Genomic DNA, 14,993 nt, shown 5'->3' on the forward strand with positions numbered 1-14,993 from the left:
GAGGACAAAATTAGGGAAAAATGCAATGTTTTGCCTGTTAACAAATGCTTATAAGACTTTTTAAGATGTTGTAGTGCCTCCGTGTTTTGAAGCAGGGACTTGAAATTTGGCAAAGGGGTGGTCTTTGTGTCAAGCATGCTGGTCCCATGAAAAAAAAAATGGGGAATGCTCTAGTCCAGTGCTGCAGAGACTGAGAACTTTCCTTGCAAATGTTGCTCCAGGATACTGTGGTAGCAGAACTGAGAGCAGGGAGACTCTCTCCCCTGTGCTCTGTGTACCCCCTGCTGGTACCCAGGCAGTGAGGAGGAGGAGCAGCCTGATTTAGACTGCAGAGGGCTAAAGAATGGGGAAGAGATAAAGGAAAAGAGGGGTTGCAGGAGCCAGAGGGTGGGGAGAAGCAGACGGCTAGGAGGATGGCTAGGAGGACAGTATCCGTGGAGGAAAGAGTGAGAGATAAGAGCCAGGAGTCGGAGTTGAATAGGAGCAGAGGGAGTATTAGGGGAGGCACGTGGGGAGCATAAGCTGGGAAATGTGGGGTGTAGATGGAGCGGGAGAGGCAGGAACCAGAGGGGGGAATTGGATGGGACAGGCGGGGGCGGGATGTATAGGAGGCAGAGGCAGAGGGTGGATAGAAGATGGGGTGGGGAGAGACAATAAGAGGATGGTGGGAAGAAGCTGAGGAATGTGAAGGAGCAGAGAATGAGGAGGTCAAGAGCCAAGAAGAGAATGAGTATGGGTGGTGGAGGCATTAGGAGGAGCAGGGCTTGTAAGGGACAAGGGCTGGAGGATAGACATAGGTTTGAGGGGGGACAGGGGAAGAACCACTGCAGCAGACTCCCTTCCGGAACCAAGAATTCTCTTGTCAGCAAATATCTGTAAAACTCCTGGATAAAGTTTGTGCACCACCTGCCTCTAGTGCTGATCAACATAGTAGTAGGCTGTTAACTTCTGCTACCAGTTACTCCATTAGCCCAGCACTTGCTGCTTAGCAAATTAGTCCACATTATGGATTTTTTTCTATTACTTTTTAAAATTCTAGGAAATGCCATAAAAACGTTAAAAGAATATCATTGTTATTGGACCTGTACTTTTCACTTTTATGGATTGTTACTCAACCACTGAAAACACATATCAAATCTAAGGGCCACCTCCCTGCCAACTTAGTTTTCTGTCCCCCATCTACTTAGGCGCTAGAACTGTTACAAGTTGTTGACTTCTTTACTGCTGAAAGTGTGCATTTCCCTGTCTTTATTCTTTTTTAAAATATCTGAATAATTTCAAACAAACAACAACAAAACTTTGAACAGAGGCCAGACCTGGAAAATTCCATCCAAAAAAGTTGAAAAATATAAACTACTAAAAAGGGGCCATTAGAATAGAAGTTCTAGCAACCTTAAATATAGCTAACATTACTAAAATATGTATTGTGCATAATTTCACTCTTAAATTATGGAATCATTTTAAATGTAATTGTTCTTTTGAGCATGGCACCAGGTAGTGGTGATCAGCTATTACTTACTATTGTAATGTTCAATCTCTTGTCATGATAGTTTGTAACTTTGGTTGAAAAACATTGCGCTTTTAAATTAGGTTCTGGTGTAGATAATCTGCCTTTTTATCACTTGTTTAAAAAGAAATATTGAGTGAAGATGTTTGTGGTATTTTTGTCCCCCTCTCCGTTCACCGGAGTCTCTCCTAACTTGAATGATACTGATGTGTTTCAGGTATTGCAAGCATGCAGTAATCTTTTTCTTTGCAACATGTGATATTCCCCCCCCCCCCCATCCCTCATTTTATATGATCTGTTAGTTCAATCAAAGATAGAACTCAAGAACATTATGTGGATTTGTGATGCATCTTTCTGGTTTCATAAACCAATTAATGGATTACCACCAGACATAAACATAGTATATTTGACAAATATAATCATTTTTAATAGTGTTAATTACAAATTAAAAGAAGGGCTACCCAGCTTTTCTTTCACTGTCACTCCAAAATTTCAAGAGGGGAACAAATCTAATCTTGATTAAACAACTATATATGACAGTTAAATCTGCTTTTATTTTTTTAAACTTCGTACTGGGCGGGGGAGGGAGGAGGGTGAGAGAAAAGTGGCTAAAATCTAACCTTGTCCTCTTTAAGCCATGCATAAGTGAACACAGCAGAATATTTAAATCTAGCCTCAGTTATGGGGCGTGTGTGTGTTTAAATGCAGATCTGCAATCCTTTCCCATTGCCAATCAGCAAACATATTGCCATAATTAAAGGGCGGTTTCTGGTAGAAGATCTGCTGCCCTTATAACTCTGAGATTTACTGAAACATTTGGCTTAAACTCTGTTTTCTTCCAAAGAGCAACATCTGTTCTACAACGGTAACTCTAAATATTGTTGGCAAACACAGAAGAATTCCAGCTTACGAATTATAACAATGATGTTGGAAACTAAGCAAAAGTACTAATGTGAAGCTGGGAAGAAATTCAGAAGAGAGAATAATGCTTTTTTTGTTTCCTTTTTTCCTTCAGTATTCAATTAATGAAAAAAAACTGCTGGAAATAAGGACAGAAATAGTGGCAATGGTAAGAATTTAGAATTTAAGAATGGATTGTTGAATGATATAATAAGGCTTATTGTATTTGTGTACTGTAAGCCGGCACAAACATCTTTAACATGAGTAGTATTTAAATGTCTGTATATCAGGTATCCTAAATGTACAAAACTCAGTTTTTAGCTAGTTTTAAATAGTTGTGTACTTGTATATAGTACTATGACATTACTACACAGGTAACTGAAATATAATGCTGTACATACATGAATACTCCTGGGGGAATTCTGTGCCAAAAAATTAAAAATTCTGCACACAATATTGTAAAATTCTGCGTATTTTATTTGTCAAAATAGCACTACATAATCATTCCAGTTTCAATTATTTTGTAATTTATTTCAAAATACCTGTCAGCAACTATGTCTGTAACAATACAGGCACAAAAAAATTCCCCCAGGAGTAGAGAATTAAAGAAACCCCTATGACAACTCAGTTCCTGTTTCTCTGCCCCTTTTCCCCAGAGCCCACCTGTGTGCGCCTCCCCTCCAAGCGCAGACACTCACACACACTCCCTACCCCCCCCCAGAGCCCAGGCACAGGGCACCCCCCAGCCCAGATGCCCATACCCCTTACCCCCCAGAGATCCAGAGGGAGAAACAGCCCAGTGCTGGGTCCCAAGCTTGCATGGAATTTCCTGCATACCGCCTCCTTCCTTCAGGGCATGCTGAGAACAGGAGCTGCTGGGTACCCTCCAGCTCCCTCCCCTTCCCCTGGTAGTGTCTTCTATTTGTGAACTGGGCTCTGCTGGGTCCAGTACCCCCTAGTGGCAGCCAGCAGCTCTGCAGCCCATTTCTGTGGGAGGAAAAGGAAATTCTGCGCATAACATTAATTACTGTGTGAATTTTGCATCACGCAGTGGAGCAGTATTTCCCCAGGAATACATGATGCACATGAAAGCAAAACTCACATGGAGTTTTATGTTCTCAAAACCCTGAACATATATAAATATTCAATTCAATTATCTTTTATATGGTTTGAGTTATTTTGAGAACTTTTGTGTGTGATATTGCCTCTATCATGGAAACTGCTTGAAACTGCTAGGTTTTTCTACCCTTTCTAAATCTGAGCCCAACAAAAGGATCCTCTCTAGCCTCTTTGCTACCCCCTCCACATGCAATTTGTCTGTTGGCATCCTCAACCGGTATAACTAGTCAACTGCATTAATGTGACTCCCCAGTCTTCTGCTTCTGTACTCAGAAGCAGAGATTTCCTCAGCTCTCTGATCATTCCTTTCCTCAGGAGTTTTTTTGCTATCTTTTCCCAGTGTGGTTTGTGTTGGCAGAGAGACTCTTTGGGAGAGCCCCTTGAGGAAGGTAGGGGACTCCAAGCCTAACAGTAGATCCTCAGCTGTAGAGTGGTACCCAGCTAGCTATATCAAATGGCTCTTGTTCAGATGGTCACTTCTTTGCACTGTCAGCCCGCTCTTGTCAATCTTCAGCCTCCCTGTGTACAGAACTCATTTCAGGATGGAGATTTAAAGATCTGACATAAGAAATCTTGGGAATTATTTCTTATATTTCATAGATCTCAAGAATAATCACATTCCAAAACATTCCTACCACTAATGGTTCCTATATTTTACATTCAGGAATAACAATTATCATATTCAAGCAGTGTACTTTAATCTGATGCCCAGCCCTGGAGTGTTCACAAAGTTAATGATTTTTCGGCTATTCTGAGATAAGAGGACATCCAGTTCTACCACTTTCTGGATAAGCTGCTAGCAAAGGTGCAATCATATGAGCTTGCCATGTTCACCAAATCATCCAGTTCCTGGAACATAATAGATGCATAGTGAATCCTCAGAAGAGCTCCCTTACCTCACCTTATGTATTCCAAACCAACCTGGGTCTTTTGGTACTGTCAGAGGAGAAATTTGACATAACACAAGCTGCAATTTCTCAGCACATTAATGCATTCAGCTGATCCATATGATAAAAGGCCTGTGAGGAAGGGAAAAGTACCTTGAGTACTCTAACTTTCATCTCCTTCAGAACTTCCCAATCAGGTGTGGAGGTACCTGGTTCAGGATATGTACCATGTGTTGATAGTCCCTTCAGATGTCCAGTCCCTTCAGTAGTGATAACAAGGACACAGCTTTGGCAGATGCACCAGTAGTGTTCATGGCAACCAACACCAACTTTTGGGAAGGAGAGCTTAGATTGGACATGAGTCATGGCAAGTGATCTTCCCAGGAATCCCAGCTCAGCATCAACTTCCTGGAGCTGTGGGAAGCAGGAAATTCAGTAGTCAGCTTCCTCCCAAGAGGCCTTCTGTGAACTGCAACTATTCGCTTGGAAGGTGACAACAGAACTATTGGACTCATATCAACTGCCAAGATGGACCAGAAAGTGAAAGTCTAAAAAGAGAGGCCAGAAAATTCTTCCATAATTGGAGCACCTGGGTCTGCCCAACAAAGCTATGTACATCTGTGGCAAGCCCAACAGTCATGTTGATTTGCTTAGTTGTCTTAAGCGAATGGTAGAACAGTGGGAGCTAACCAAACAAAAACTTGATCAGATTATATCAAGGTGGTTCTTTCCATGGTGGAGATGTTTACAAACCAAACCAACAAGAATAGTGAGATTCTGCTCCTAGCATTATCTCCCACAGGCCTGGAGAATGGACACCATCTAATTTCCCTGATTAAGCTTCCAAGAGCATGCCTTTTCTCCTCAGAAACAAGCTGATCAGAAAGATCAGCTAGGATCAAGCCTCAGTAAAGCCAGATCATCCCTTACTAGTCCAGGCACGTTTGTTTTCCCAGACTGGTACATATTCAGTATGTCCACCATTCATGTATATTGCCAGTTTCTCAGCACCTTGTTTATCTGCACCTCTTCAAGTTGTGATACAAATCACCAACAGCAAAGAAGGGAATGCTGATGTTGCATCCTTAACTATAATCTAGTGCTGGGAAGAAAATGGACAGATGAGTGAGATAAAAATGGGGCCAGATTATATATTTATTCTGGCAAAACTCCCATTTTACTTTGTTGGAAATTTGTTTAAGGATTGTAGGATCAGGCACAAAAGCTGTAGGTCAAGTATAGTCAGCATGAATTCTTAAAGTAAACCCTGTGAACAGGGTTTTATGATGGACTCTACAGCTAATTGTAAATTTGATATGAAGTCACCATTGTAATAAATCCATCAGGAAATATGTTTTATAGGCTTTTTTAAAAAACACTACAGCAGAGCAATAAGTTTTATATTTGTGTTCACCTAAATGTCGTGGTATGAATTTTCAGTACTGTAAGGGAAACCTCTGGCTTCTTAAGAAATATAACATTATGTAATACTTCTTAAAGGGAGGAGTATAACTACAGAAGCCTCCTGAGAGAGGCTTATTTTTAGTTTTTAATACATTGTTAAAGTACTGAATCTGCAAGAGTGAAGGGAGAGCCAAAAAAAAAGTAATTCAGAAAGGAAACAGATTTAGTTTTATTTAGTTTTAGTTTAAGTTCAATTGTGTTCAAATAACTTAATACTCTGCTTTGTTTCTAGCATGCACAACAAGACCGAGCTCTAACTCAAACAGATAGGAAAATAGACACAGAAGTTGCAGGACTGAAAACAATGTTGGAATCGCACAAACTTGATAATATTAAATACTTAGCAGGTAAGGAATTCTGACAAATATATGCACTCATGTTAGAGTTGTGTTCAGCTCTCTTATTAAAGGCCCTGATTCAGCAAGGGACGTAAGCACATTGAGTAGATTCTTTGACTTCAGTGGGATTATTTGTGTGCTTAAAGTTAGGCACATCCTTACTCGTTGAATCGTGCTTAAATTTATTTACATTAAAAGAGAAATGGTCTGATTGCCTGTCAAGAGTGGTTAGTGATGTAACGGAAACCTGTCCATTAATTGGAACAGTTCAGCTTGTACAATTAATGTCCTGTGCTGAAGTACTGTTTTTCAGCTTTGGGGCATTTGTATGTAAAGAACACTTTCATAGACATGTAAGGCTGGAAGGGACCTTGAGAGGTCATCAGATCCAGCCCCCTGCGCAGATATAGGACCAAATAACATAAACCATCCCTGAAGATGTTTGTCCAACCTATTCTTGAAAACTTCCAGTGATGGGGATTCCACAACCTCCTTTGGAAGCCTATTCCAGAGCTTAACTCCCCTTATAGTTAGCAAAATTTTCCTGATAGCTAACCTAAATCTCCCTTGCTGCAGCTTAAGCCCATGACTTCTTTTCCTATCTTCAGTGGACATGGAGAACAATTGATCACTGTCCTCTTTACAATAGCCCTTAACATATTTGAAGACTGTTATCAATTCACCCTTCAGTCTTCTTTTCTCAAAACTAAACATGCCTAGTTTTTTTAACCTTTCCTCATAGGTCAGGTTTTCTAAACCTTTTATCATTTTTGTTGCTCTCCTTTTGACACTCCAATTTATACACCTATTCCTAAAGCCTAGCACCCAAATTGGACACAGGACTCCAGTTGAGGCCTCACCAGTGTTGACCAGAGTGGACATTTACTTCCCACATCTTACATACAATATTCCTGTTAATATACCCCAGGATGATGTTAGCCTTTTTTTTACAATTGCATTACATTGTTGACTCGTATTCAATTTGTGAACCTCTGTTACCTCCAGATCCTTTTCAACAGTGCTACCATCTAGTCAATTCTGTAGTTGTGCATTTGATTGCACTTCCTAAGTGAAGTACTTTATATTTGTCTTTATTGAATTTCATCAGATTTCAGAACAATTCTCTAATTTGTCAGGGTTATTTTGAATTCTAGTCCAGTCCTCCAAAGTGATTGCAACCTGATTAAAGGAATAGAACAGCTTCCATATGAGGAGAGATTAAAAAGACTGGGACTGTTCAGGTTGGAAAATAAACAACTAAGAGGGGAAAGGGGGATATGGTAGACGTCTATAAAATCATGAATGGTGTGGAGAAAATAAATAAGGAAATATTATTTATCCCTTCACATAACAGAACAAGGGGGTTACCCAATGAAATTAATAGGCAGCACAGTTAAAACAAAGAAAAGGAATTACTACTTCACACAACACACATTGCCAAAACTGTAACTGGGTTCAAAAAAGAATTAGATAAGTTCATTGAAGATAGGTCCATCAGTGGCTATTAACCAAGATGGTCAGGCATGCATCCTCATGCTCTGGATGTTACTAAGCCTCTGACAGCCGGAAGCTGAAACTGGACCACAGGGGATGGATCACTTGATATTTGCCCTGTTCTGTTAATTCCCTTTGAAGCATCTGGCATTGGCCACTGTCTGAAGACAGGATACTGGACTAGATGAACCATTGGTCTGACCCAGTATGGCCGTTCTTATGTTTGTGTGATCACTTAGCATTGCGTAACTACTCTTATTAAAGACAAAGGTAAAACACTCTTTACTTTTTGGAGGGTGACTGTGAGAAGGAGATGAGTGCTCACAAAGACAGAATGGCAAACTTGTTAAAGGATAAACTTTTCAACAAATTAAATTGATCATATCTATTCTTTATAAGTGAGGTTTAAAAAACTATAGCATTTGCAAGATATTGGACTTTGCTACTAATGTTCATATTATCTTTATTTCCTCATTTCGTAACCATAACTTGCCATGTTGATCTTACTTATTTGGAATGGTAAGCAGTAGGATTTTTCAATATTACTGATAGCTTTCCAGCCCATTTTTCCTTCACTCCCTCTTTCCTTCCTTTCTTCTCTTTTTTGTCATTTTGTGGTCACATCCCTATTGAAGTTGTGTTTGTACTCTGGAGATGAATAGCTTGTTTTCTTAAATTAAAAAAAAAGAATATAGCCATAACTTGTAGAAATTCATTGTATTTGCAACTAACTGTTGGAATACTGCTTCCTGAGGGAGTGATACAAGAACTAGCAATGTATTCTCACCTTTTCTCATTTTCACACTAACTCTTGTGTTTTCTTTCAGGTTCAGTATTTACATGTCTTACTGTAGCACTGGGATTTTATCGTCTGTGGATATAATAAAGCATCTGTTTAAAAGGACTTGTGCCTCTCTTGCCTTATGAAAATCAAGCTTCAAGAATTCAGTCTTCACTTTAAAGCGAGTCGATACTATTTTATTTATATTTATTTTTTAAAATAATCTATATTGAAAATGTAACCAAAATGTGCCTGGGAATAAATATAGAGAGAAGATTACCTCTGGCACAAACCAGGCATAGTCGACACAGCTCTGCCAAGTCCCCTCAATCTTGACCAGAAACATCCTTTTCCTATTGTAATTTTAGAGCCTAGGTTAAGCAGACTGCACGTTATACCAAATGGTGTAGTGACTGTGTGATGTGTCAAAGAATCCACTAGGAATTATATGCCAGACTCTGCCAAGATATGCATGTGCAATAGCAGTTGTATGTATCAGAACAGAATTTGGTCATACATTTAAAATCTCCAAATGTATTTAATTAGTGACCTTATGGCAATTTTGGACCTAGCCTTTGGAGTGAAACACTACTGGATTAATGCACAGCCCACACACTTCCTCTTTGTTAATAAAATGTAGTCATATATTGTAAAGAAATATTTTTTCTATCTGTTATACTAATTTTTACAGTGTTGTTTGCATCATGGTTTGTTTTCCAAGTTGCCGTCCAAACAAACAATTATGTTTCATGAAAAAGTGTTGTGTAACGAAACAGTGTCTCTAAGACCTTTTTGGTTTTTTACGTAGCATTTTAAGAACTCACATTTAGGACACACAAGGTTCTGAAACTCATTGCACGTGCTAATTGTAAATTTTGTACTAAAGCTGGAATAGATGTTTGAAGAACAGTAAGATCTAATAGCTGATATTAATCTCTTCTGCAAGTCTATATAGAGATACAAACTGCTCTCTGTCACTGCTTGATTGATAGAAGAGAACTGCTTCTTTTACTCTTGAGGTGAGAATTAAAGCTGATTAGCTCTCTTCTAGGGAGGAAAGAGCAATTGGCTATCACTTACTAGAGTGACAGCCTTAGGGCTGTGATCACTAAGGGAATGTCTACACTAGCCATTTTCCCAAAAGTTTCCCACTGGTTCTACAAATGGTACAGCTCCTCTACTGGTAGCAATGGTAGGAGCACTTAATGTAGACTATCCACTGTTTAATCCTGCACAAAGCAAGGCCATATGGAATGGTAGTTATAATATCAATGCCTTCTCTACATTAATGCTTCCACTAATGGTAGCAATGAGGGGAAATTATAGGGAAATGGGGCTAATGTGTCCCGGGTCAACCACCAAATAGAGCTGCCAGGTCCAATCACTCGCATTAACCTAGGGTCCTGTCTCTCTGCTTAGCTTCTCTTTTTGTTTTTTTCCCTCTCTTTGGGCTGATGATAAAGGCTGGGAGGGTACCATACCAGTTTTGCTCCCTGCTTTGTTTATTGAAGTCCTGGCAGGCTGGCTAACTTGTGTGTATATATATCCCAGTAGCCATTGAACTTCCTTGGCTGTTGAGGCTATCATTTGTTATATGAAGGCAGAGAGGAAGCCAGATGGAGGTAGAAGTATCTTACAAAATCTAGGACTACCCTGGACCTAATGGCTAATGGATAATCATTAAAAATGTAACTCTAATAATAATAATCTGAGTTTAATCACTCTTAATAAAAATAACCATTTGGTTTTTCCTATTAGTAGTGATTCTTAATTTAGTAAACCTTACCCCAGCTGCTAAGAGTTAAGAAACAACATAAATAAAAAGACTTCTATAAAACACTGAAAAGGAGAGAACATTCAAGAGTCAGTGTAAAGGAAGCAAGTATTACAAAACAACATGCTCCAAATTACCAGCATCTTTTGAATCGGTTTTGTGTGTGTGGAAAAGCTATAATAATTATGCAACTCTTAAGGGTTGTGGTAAAGCTAGATTTTTATATTTATTTAAAATGTCACTTTTAAAGTGTCAAGCATTATAATTTAGGTAAACATCATGTGTGATCTACTTCAGTTTTTTATATATATAAAAGCACTTAGTTGGAACTATATATTCCAGGGTAACAAGAATATATCTCTGGTCACCTGGATGCCTAAGCAGTTAATGAATTGTCATATGACTAAAATATTAGTGAATTGTAAATAATTTAATCTGCATATTTAATTTCAGATGTCAAGTGAATTCTGCTGAAAAGTGAGATTGTTGTACAAGAGGATCTGAGACTTTTGCAGTGAAATAAAGCTGCAAGATTATAAGTTTTTGTTTTGTTTTGCTCCAGAAATGGATCTTAAAGGAAAACCAGCACTTTTAATGTTTGCTGTAGACTGGAATTAATAAAGTTCACAAAAAGGGGCAACATAAAAAATAGGAAACATTCAGTATTCCAAGCCTGTAAAGTCTCCAGGTATGGTGCTCGAGGCCATGAAATTTCTAAATTAGATATGTTGTTAGATGCAAAACCTTCATTGGCCAGGGAACATGGTACAGTTTGCTATGCATTTAAAAGCCATTGCAGATCAGTTATGATAGTTTCTGACATATTCACACAAGCTGTAATATCTTTACCTGCACTGGCATTAAAAAAAAAGTGCAAAAGCCCTTTCTACATTTGAAAAGCTCAAATAAATCCCTTCCAATCTGATCTTTAAAATCAAAATCCAGTTTACTGATTCAGATGAGCAAGCACATCAGCGCCCATGAACTAGTTTTTGGAATGTTAAGATTTGATCCAAAGAACAAATATCTACAAGCAGCAACTGGGAAACCCAACTCCACTGCCATTAATTCTCCATTCCTTAATTTCGCTAAAAGCTTTTTTCTGCACACATGCTACATAATGTCTTCAGTATTATAGCATATTTCTCATCAGGATCTGAAATGTATTTCCGTATCAGATTTCAAAATTTTGGCTTTGTACTGGCAGACCTCAATTCAGAAGGTGTGGTTGTCTGGCATAGCTGCAAGCTGGGTGGGTTTTGTCTTTCTATAAAACCACTGCAATTCTGAAAGTTTCAAGGCAGCCTACTTTTCTGTCAATAGTACAGTATGCTGCTGGGCAGAGAATGGGAGTTCAGGTTCTGAGTACCTTTAGGCCGGCATGAATAGAAAGTTCTGCAGAGGGGATTTTATGGGGAGGGTAGAGGATGTTTTCTTTGGGGGTTGGGGATTGCAGTCTTCCTCTGCCAGAAATACAGGTTGGTTCTATAATAAGCCTTGGGGCTCTGGGGAGCAAATGTGAATTAAGGAGGATCTCCCACAAAACAAACTTTACATATTTATACTAGTAGGAATATACTACTAGTATACTAAATATACTAGTAGGAAGAAGAAACTGAGATGGGAGTTCTTACAGTTTTATTTTGCTTACATTTTTGTTTAGTTAAAATCTGTAACCAAGAAAGGCCTCTTTCCCTAGTAAGTTCTAACCTGTTTCTTTACAGTTAAATTACCCTACCCCTATCGATATTAAAAATGTTGATTGTGTCCTTTTTCAAGTGTGGTGTTAAGGGCTTATGTGCTAAAACCATGAGTAGAGAAAGAAGTGTTGTTTCAAACTAGATATTTTCTTTGCATTAACTGGAAATGTTCCTTGATTCTTCTACACACATGATCTGCCTTAATGTTAATGTACTGTGTATTTGCCTTCACAGCGCCAGAAGCAGTCTATTGCTTTTAACTACATATACCTGATTCCTCTGATGTAATTGCTGAATGTTATTCTTCTTTCTTTATCCATTTTTATATTCCCTGGCATAGGTAATCTGCATCCTTTTTCCTATTCTTCTGCCTGTCTGTGTCTATGCCAGCAAACAGTCTAGCCACTCAAGGTCTTGTCACTAACACTTCATCTGTTTATCTCACTTTTAAACTGTTTGCTTCTATTTTAACTGCCTTGGATCTTGCAACTTGACCAAAATATTAGAAAGATCATTAAAACCATCTAAAATCAGGATCATATTTCAAGCCAAAAGTTTGACAATACTAAAAATATACTAAAAGCTTTAAAGTGTGTTTATGGTCAGTAAATGACTATATAAAATGACATTTTATATGTACTCACTGAGTGAAATCCTGGCCCCACTGAAGTCAATAGCAAAATTTCTTACTGACTTCCGTGGAGCCAGGATTTCACTCTACATGTATTGCAAATCATGTCTGATTTACCTCCATGGGAAAAAAAGGGATTTTTTTTTTCACTCCTGCTACCACCTGCAGAGTCGACACAGCACAGTTTTATTTTTTTCTATCAGCATAAATGTTAGCTGAATTCCAGTTGCCAATTTGTTATTACTGGTCACAATACATGGGCAAGACTGATTTTCACATCCCAATGTAAGTTTTCAAGGCTAAAATAAAGGGATCTTTTTTGCTTCTAAACTAAGCAAATTCTATTTGAAAGACACTGAACATGAAACAGCCCAATGCACACATAGTCACTTTTCATGATATAATTGCATTATAAATTAAGTTCATAAAAATAGATATTGATTTTTTAAAAAATAATATACTGGAACAGGAATTGTATTTGAAAAATAAATCTTTATTCCTTGATCACTTTATAGTTTCATAATGCATTTTTAATTTTTATCATATCTTGTTTTTATTTGTACAGCTATTTATATTTTTACAGATTAAAAAAGTGCATTCCATTTCAGCAATTGTTACATCATCAACTGTTCATGTTAAGTGCATAAATAGAAAACTGACCTTTGCCATTAATGAAATGTGTGGAATATTTGGTGTTTGTTTTAATCTGAAATAAAAGCGTATATGCTGGCAAAATGACTTGCCTATTATTTTTATCAAACCTGATATAATTGAGAATTTTATTCTTCCTAGCACAAGATTAGTGGAATATACTTTTTAGCAGCATATCACATTTTACCATTATTCTGAACATTGCTCCTCTACCACTTCAAAGACTTATGTTCCTGACAGAAGTTATTTAGAAGTAATTGTTGCCTTATTCCCTGTAGAGCATTCAGATTTCTATGTGCCCACAATAGTCTTCGCTAGCTGTTCTCTGCTACTGCTTTAGAGGAAATAGGAAGTTTAGTCTGAGTCCTGCCTTTTCTGTTCCTGTGATCCATTATGCAGGCATTTACCTTCATCAGTCTCTTCTGTGGTCAGTTTTCTCCAGATGCCAACTACTGCACCAGATAAGTCAGACATCCAAATTAGCTTGGCTTACATTAAATATGTTTTTAGAGCAACAGAGAAGTCAAATCAAGCATACATATACTGTGGAAAGTAAAGGTAAGAGCAGCCACTAAGCTGGTAGCTAAGGAATAACAAAGTATTGTCTACACTTACTTTCTTTTCTGAGTGACTTGGCACTAAGTGAAGCCTTGTCTACACTACACTAGGAAAACTACATTGCTGATGTGTTTGCAACATGTGCTTTTAACTGTTGTTCCTGAAATAGTGCAGAACAACATGGCTAATCTTTGGGCATGTCTCTAAACTCAACACCACCAGTAGATGCCTGTTATCCACTGTGGATTTTTGCAAGTGTAGACAAGGCATGGAGTAAAAAGTGCTGAGTACTAGTGTAGCATTTCCCCACCACACCCTGTCCTTAAAGACTTGTTTCCTATGGAGACTTAATTGCTTGGGGGTGATGCCCACTTGGTAACAAATCAAAACACAGAATATCAAAAACAGCTTTTCACAGCAAAATCTATAGTTTTGGCTAAAGTTTATTCCTGTCCTCAAGGTAGATGAACACTGCCTAATATTCCAATTATGCTAACTTCTTGCAGCTCTCCCCCCGCCCAGCTCCTGTCAAGCTCTTTTTTAAAAGTGCATTGGTTGCTCAGTTTTATTACAGATTTTGTCATAGTAAAGTTGTGATTAACATTAAATGGACAGTCCCTTCTTGCTGTATCTGTAAAATTTCACATTACAGATGTTGGGCAGATGTTTTTTAAAGGATGAGTTGTGCATATACAATGTATGAGAATTTTAAATAGAACTGTGTGATGGGGTATACCAAGGCCACCTTGAGCCAGCAAGGGCTAAAGAGCTGCTCTGGGCCCACTCAGCCCCAAGCAGCTACACCTGGCCTTGCAATCAGGTAATGAAGGGGAAGTTAAATGGGGAGGAAGACAGCTCACTAGCTGGCTGACTAAGGAGAAGAACAGATCTGTTATGTGTTGCTCTTTGAGAGAAAGAACCAGTCCAGGATCTCTACAAACACTGCTGACTGCCAGAGCCGTGCGGAGGAAGGTAGATTTGGCCAAAGCTATTGAGTGTCTCTTTGCTTGATTATAAAAGGACTTTGGCTCAGACAGGGCTACTTGGGAGAGGCCTGAGGGGCCTTCTACGACTGCTGCAGGGAATCCTTTCACAGGTCGGGTGTGGGAAGCTGCCTCAATAACTAGACATTTTTGTGTCCTACTCAAGCCTAGTGTTTGCCTGGGACATGGAAGAGCATGTGGTCACA

The 14,993-nt window shown here is 38.6% G+C and overlaps 1 protein-coding gene and 1 long non-coding RNA gene across 3 annotated transcripts in view; one reads left to right on the top strand and one right to left on the bottom strand.

The window, feature by feature from the left end:
- MCUR1 (mitochondrial calcium uniporter regulator 1) overlaps positions 1 to 13,330 on the top strand; it is a 29,638-nt gene extending 16,308 nt beyond the window's left edge. The window contains exons 6-8 of one of the 2 annotated variants that reach the window (XM_039526089.1): positions 2,523 to 2,576; positions 6,110 to 6,224; positions 8,537 to 13,330. In XM_039526089.1, the coding sequence (XP_039382023.1) occupies positions 2,523 to 2,576; positions 6,110 to 6,224; positions 8,537 to 8,592 (225 nt within the window). In that variant the 3' untranslated portion in view covers positions 8,593 to 13,330. The remainder of the gene's footprint in view (positions 1 to 2,522; positions 2,577 to 6,109; positions 6,225 to 8,536) is intronic. The other variant, XM_039526088.1, reaches the window with a different exon arrangement.
- LOC120398582 lies at positions 4,259 to 8,580 on the bottom strand. Its single transcript, XR_005594553.1, has 3 exons — positions 8,497 to 8,580; positions 4,567 to 4,827; positions 4,259 to 4,375 (listed from the first exon to the last, which is right to left on the bottom strand). It is a non-coding gene; the product is annotated as an uncharacterized LOC120398582 (long non-coding RNA).
- Positions 13,331 to 14,993: the final 1,663 nt, after the last annotated feature.

The sequence above is a fragment of the Mauremys reevesii genome, linkage group 2, assembly GCF_016161935.1.
Source record: "Mauremys reevesii isolate NIE-2019 linkage group 2, ASM1616193v1, whole genome shotgun sequence".
Classification (NCBI taxonomy): domain Eukaryota; kingdom Metazoa; phylum Chordata; order Testudines; family Geoemydidae; genus Mauremys; species Mauremys reevesii.